Source organism: Echinops telfairi, unplaced genomic scaffold, assembly GCF_000313985.2.
Source record: "Echinops telfairi isolate 266 unplaced genomic scaffold, ASM31398v2 ScPeMD7_5592;HRSCAF=6446, whole genome shotgun sequence".
In the NCBI taxonomy this organism is placed as follows: Eukaryota; Metazoa; Chordata; class Mammalia; order Afrosoricida; family Tenrecidae; genus Echinops; species Echinops telfairi.
The window spans coordinates 53,852,758-53,858,757 of record NW_022109491.1 but is presented as its reverse complement, the minus strand read 5'-3'; the positions used below and the strand labels follow the sequence as shown (position 1 = coordinate 53,858,757).

The window sequence follows — 6,000 nt, the reverse complement described above, 5'->3', positions numbered from 1 at the left end:
TATTTCCAAGAAGACTTCTCCGTTTTGGGTCATGACGTCCACATTTTCAGTTTTGCCTTGCAAGCTCAGCTCCCTACCTCATATCCCTGCAGAGGAAGCAGGTAGGGCACAATAGCTAGACAAGATGACAAGCTTTCACATGTATGGAAATATACATTTCCATATATATGTGTGTGTGTGCATGTGTGTATATGAATGTATATATTCATATACACACATGCACACACACACACATATATACAAGTGCGTCTTGATATATTGAGAGAACTTCCCAGAAAGAAAAGATGTGAATCCTAATGTAATGAGATAATGATAAACTCAGAAGAGGAATATGTACACTATAATCAGGAGAAGTGGTCCAAATCGTATGACACTGATGATCGGAAACATAGTTGTAACTCAGACTGTGCACTATATGATGAATCAAGTTGTATCTTCATGGAGTTTATCACGAGGCATGTTTTTGCCCAAATGGAACCGAGGATTTGGGTGTGCATGGGGTGGTGGTGATGGCGATGAGGAGAGAAGCAGAGGAAAGGGAAGGGCCAAGGTAGCAGGGAGAGATTCCATTTCTGAACACCCCAATGAACACTTAGCCTACAGATTAGAGTCTTGCCCGTCCCTCCCCACACCCCGTTCATTCAAGCTGGAACAAAAACATTGAGGAAACAAATAAACCAAAATAAAACCAAGATCAGAAGCAAATAAAAAAGCCCCAACTGGTTTGCCCTCCACAAGGCCGAGTAAAGTCTGTGGCATGGCGAAGCGGACGCTGCACGGAGGACCTATGGTTTCTGATCAAAACTTGATGAAGAAGTGGGCAAAGAGGGTCCCTGCTAGCCAGAGACAAGCCAGCGCTCTAGAGGCAGAGTTTACACCATCAAGGACTGCTCCGGGCCCTGCGCAGGGAGAGAGAAACAGGTCGTTAGCACATACCGCCGGCCACAAAGGACCCACTGACAAGCAAATGCACAGACATGCTTCCCGTGAACATTCCTCCATCTCCCACCCCTGTACCACTCACCATTCCAAGTTGGACCGTGGAAAATACCCAATAGGAATATTTTTTTGAAACTCTATGAGGCCAAACACTGGTATGCCTGGAACACTAGAGCCTCCTCTGAAAGCCTGGGGTTAACCCAATAGAAGAAGACACTGAGGGGGGGTCACTTAGGGTGGGGCCTGACAGGGACAATATGGCAGAATATGAGGTCGTTCAAGAACTGTACCTCAAATTGTTCCCAGCACAGACAGGGAAGAGGGGAACAAACAGACATGACATGTAGCGAGGTTCCAGCTGTCAGAAGCAGGCGGAGGAGAAAAGAGCGAAGATATAGCGAACCCCAGGAGCCTAGCTTTTCCCAGTGTGGAATCTGTGGTTTAGGGATTGTGGAAGCTGCCCCTGAAGCCGCTCAGAAAGAATGGGTCAGGGTCTTTGAGAGTTTTAACTTCTGTGAGCGAGTGGGTTCCATGGCTCATTAGTGAAATCGCTCCATGTGCATGCCTAGTTCAGACAGCCAGGCAGTGAGTCTGCCTGCAGTGCGAGTCATCCTCCCTTCGCTGACCTCAGTCACAGTCCAGTGAGAAACAACCCCAGGGAACTGTTGGTCTTCGCCCCTCAGCTCCCCACATACGCCAAGTCTCCGAAAGACAGAGTGTGTAACGTGTGAAGGCCTGGCTTGCTCAGAGGGCCCCTGGGCAGGCGTAGCAGTGGCTAGCTCTGCCTCTGGCTTCGCCCCTCGCCTTTGTTTGCAAGCCACAAGAACGTAGAGTCATACAAAAGATCAAATGAATAGCATGCAGAATGCAACCCCAGAGAAAGCAAAATTGATTCGTCAAGAGAGTCAAAGCTACAAGAGAGCTCAGCATGCTCCTTCTACTGTCTCATGCCAGAACTTCACCACCTCTTTTATGAGCACACTCGAAATGGCTGCTCTCAAAGGTGAGGTAGTATTTGGTCCCAAGTCAGTTGTCAACCATCCACTCAATGACTTGGATACACCCTTGACCTTGTCTAGGATAGGTGATTTTCCTTGTCAAAGGACCGATCTTTCCCTTCAGTCGTGAGCAGCCAGTCTGTCCCTACTACAGAGTTTTCAGCATGGATGTTTGTCTTCTTCTGATTTTCAAGATATGCAACGAACTAACAAAATTTAAAATCTCACATTTGCTTGACAGTCTGAGGACCTGGATCATATTTCTGTGAATTTCGTTACAGATTATTGACTAGCCAAAGGTGGACCCAGGACCCATTGCAGTCCTGCTGTTCTTGTGGGAGGTTTCAAATGTGTATGGAAAATTGCCTGTCTCTGGGACCTCCACCATGTGAAATGCAGATATTAAGGAATCATATCTGACTACAGACTATACCGGGTTGGATATGCTCATAGTTGAAGGTCATTGTCCATCCTGCGTAACTACCTTTGAAAAATGTGCCTGAGGTTTTCTTCCCTCCACAAATTTATAAGAGATGAGCATTGGAGATTTCCATGGCCCATTTTTTCTTAATAAGTAACTTTCATGCATTAATATATATGTGTGGAGTGCATTTATGTGACAAATATATAAATATGTGTATATGTACATGCATATATGTATATATGTAAGTCTGATTCATTAGGTTGGTATTGAGAAATATTTTATACTCGAAGACTTCCCACTCTGGAGAAATAAAAGTCTTTCATGTAAGAATAATCTTTTTTCCAAGTTTAACCATTGGAATGCACACTTCTATGAATATCAAGCTATCTGTATAAGGTCAAACACAGCTACAGAAAGGACAAGAGGAAATATAAGGAAAGAAAATCATAAAATCATGAAGTATGAACAGATAAGGAGAGAGAATTATCAAGAGAAATGGGGGTTTCTAGCGGTGTGTGGCTGAATGAAGACATCAGTTGTCCTCAGATGGTCTGCACTGCTCAGCTGGCGGGCGTCCAGGCACAGTCCCCTGCAGTCCTGCCCTCCAAAGACGATCAGCCAGGAGAGGGACACAGTGAGACACGAGGTACGCCGCTTGCTTAGGCAACCATTTATTTTTTGTTCCCTATGTGACAAACATTCTGCTAAGCATATATTAACCCATTTAATCTTCACATCGACTCTATGAGCTAGGTACTTTTATTCTTTCCATTTTATAAGTGTGGACACTGAGGAACAGAGGAAGTAAGTAGCTTACACACCACATTTACAACTGAGTTAGATAGAACCTAGGCCCAGTGCTCGAGAATGTATGTGCTTGTTTATTACACTCTCCCTCCCCATATAGGGGTAGTGAGGGAGGCATTTGTGCATGTTGTCGGGCAGTGAGGATAGACCGGCAGTCTGGAGACCTGATTTCTATCTGTGACTCCGCTGCCCCTCCCTGAGTTACATTCCTCTTTAGGACTTGGATTTCTCATCTCCAAGATGAGCAGAGATTCGTTTTGATGTTTTATAAGGCCCTTATGTTTCTGGGAAAGGAGCCCTGGTGGTGGTGTGGAATCAATACAAGGATAGTAGTTCAAACACACCAGTTTCTCCCTGGGATAAAGATGAGGCTGTCTGCTCCAGCAAAGATTGGCAGTCTGGAAAACCTGATATAAGGTCACACTGTGAGTTGGAATCGACTTGATGGAAATAGATGTTGGTTTTCTGTTCTCCAGTGCCCTTGCGGCATGGTGTTTAAAGCACTTGGTTGCTAAGCAAAAAGTTGGCAATTCAAACCCACCAGTCATGCTGTTGGCGAGATATGCAGTGGTTGGCTTTCATAAAAATTTGCAGCCTTGGGAACCCAATGGGGTCGCTCTGCTCTGTCCTACAAAACACTATCAATCAGGATTGACTCACTGGCAGTGGGTTCAGGTTTTGGTTTCTCTTGTTAGCATGCTGTGGTACTGCATGAATGAAAACCACATCTGGTACTAGGAGGGACCACTGATGAACAGCCAAATGGCCTTGCCAAATTGGTGTACAACCATGCCATCACCCCTGAGACAGCAAGAAAGCATCATAGAATACTACCCACTCAAGTATCACAGTGTTAGTCCATTTTCTATGCAGCTTCAGAGTTTTTATCCTTTACCAGGTGTGATGAGCACCTGCTTTTATAATACCAGATGATATGGCAATTTGCTGCCAAAGTGCCCTTGGTCAATCAGTCTATGAGAAATGATTGGGCTATTCCAGCCAGGGAGTTAATTTAATACACTTTGAGATAGATTAAAACTAGCATGGATTTTTCTCATTCAGATCCTGGGCACATTTGAGATTTGGCAACAGAGCCCCAAAACATCTAAAAACAGAGCTATTGCTCTCTTGACTAAAATCAATTTTGCTTTCTCTGGGATTGCACCCTGCTTGCTTTCCATTGGTTTTGTTTGTGAACCTATGTGCTTGTTGCTTGCAAATAAAGGTGATGGCAGAATGCATCAAAAAACCAAACAGACCAAAACACAGAGAGGACTTTACAGGAAGTCTTTTGGTTTTCCTTTTCCCTTAGAGCAGGAAGAGAGTGACTCACTGGTTCCCTTCTCCTGGCTAGAGGACTGAGAGACCAAGGCCACTAGCCAGGAACTTATTTTACTGTATCTTTATGGTCGTTCTGATGGGCTGGAAATTAGGAAAAGGATGCAGATAATTCCTGCATGTATTAGGCACTCAGGATGAGAGTCGTCATGATTTTAATAAGTTAAGGAATACAAATGGTGCTTTTATACCTTTTTCTATAGAAACGTGTAGAAAATTATATCTAAAACCTAAAATTTAGAAGCAAAAGGCAGATTCTCAGTTGAATGTACACCTACAGAAAACTGATTCTCAAATATACACCTCAACAAAAGACCAGAGTTTGAAGAGAGATGGAGTTGAAAGAAACACGAGGGAGCAGAGCTTCCGTGAGGAAACATATGAAGTAGACAATGTCTAGGCACAAAGATATGTCTTCTGCACATGCCTGCTCTTTAGAGACCTTACCGCCCAGGCTATGAGCCCTTAAAGGTTCTTTGTGCTAACGTCACTGACCACTATGAAGATGAAACTTTGGGGTTGTACCCATTTGAATTTAAGTTCCACTCTGAAGCTTGCCAGCTGCATGATCTGAGACAAGATACCCCCTCTCTTTTCATTGGAAATAGGGATAATACTGCTTCCAAGATAGACTTGTTTGGGCTTTTGGCAGGCCATTCTCCAGCACTACTATTCAAAGGCATCAAGTCTTCTTTGATCTTCCTTATTCAATGTCCATCTTTCACATGCCTACGAGGCAACTGAAAGTATCGTGGTGTGGGTCAGGAGCACTTCTGTCCTCTAAGTAACATCCTTGCTTTTCAACACTCTAACGAGATCTCGTGCAGCAGATTTCCCCCATGTATCTGCACATGGCGGGTTGTGAACAAGTCTTCCTTCAATCCCGATGCTGTGTTCTTCATCGAGTCCAGCTTCTCGGATTATTTGCTCAGCGCACAGATTGAATGAGTATGGTGAAAGGACCTAATGCTGCCGCACATCTTTCCTGATAGTAAACCATGTAGTATCCTCTTGTTCTGTTCAAAAGACTGTCTCTTGGTCTGTGGACAGGTTCCCCACGACCACAATTCCCTTTTGTGCATTTCCCATTCTTCACAATGTCATTGGGGGTTTGTTATGAGTCACACAGCTGAGTGCTTTTGCATAGTCAATAAAACACAACTAAGCCTCTTCCTGATAATCTCTGCCTTCAGCCAAGATCTATCTGATGTCTGTAATGGAATCCCTCATTCCCTGTTGTCTTTTGAAACCAGCTTGATTTTCTGCCAGCTCCCTGTTGATGTACTACTTTAACCAGTTGGTAGTATATTCAGCAAGAATTTACTTGCACGTGATCTGAGTGACATTGTTCAATAATGGTCTCATCCCTCTGGGTTCCCACATATGGTGGAGGCTTGCATGTTGCTTTTATGCTGGAAGCTATACCACGGGTATTTCAAGGCCAGCAGGGTCCCCCATGGTGATCGGGTTGCAGTGAAACCTCCAGACTTAGAA

General features: G+C 44.3%; 1 protein-coding gene across 4 annotated transcripts in view; it reads right to left on the bottom strand.

Annotated features, from left to right (window-relative positions):
* Positions 1 to 226: 226 nt before the first annotated feature.
* Positions 227 to 6,000, bottom strand: part of OPCML (opioid binding protein/cell adhesion molecule like) — a 1,483,171-nt gene continuing 1,477,397 nt past the window's right edge. For all 4 annotated transcript variants that reach the window (XM_045295297.1, XM_045295298.1, XM_030887036.2 and 1 more), the window contains one exon: positions 227 to 899. In XM_045295297.1, coding sequence (XP_045151232.1) covers positions 799 to 899 — 101 coding nt within the window. In that variant the 3' untranslated portion in view covers positions 227 to 798. The remainder of the gene's footprint in view (positions 900 to 6,000) is intronic.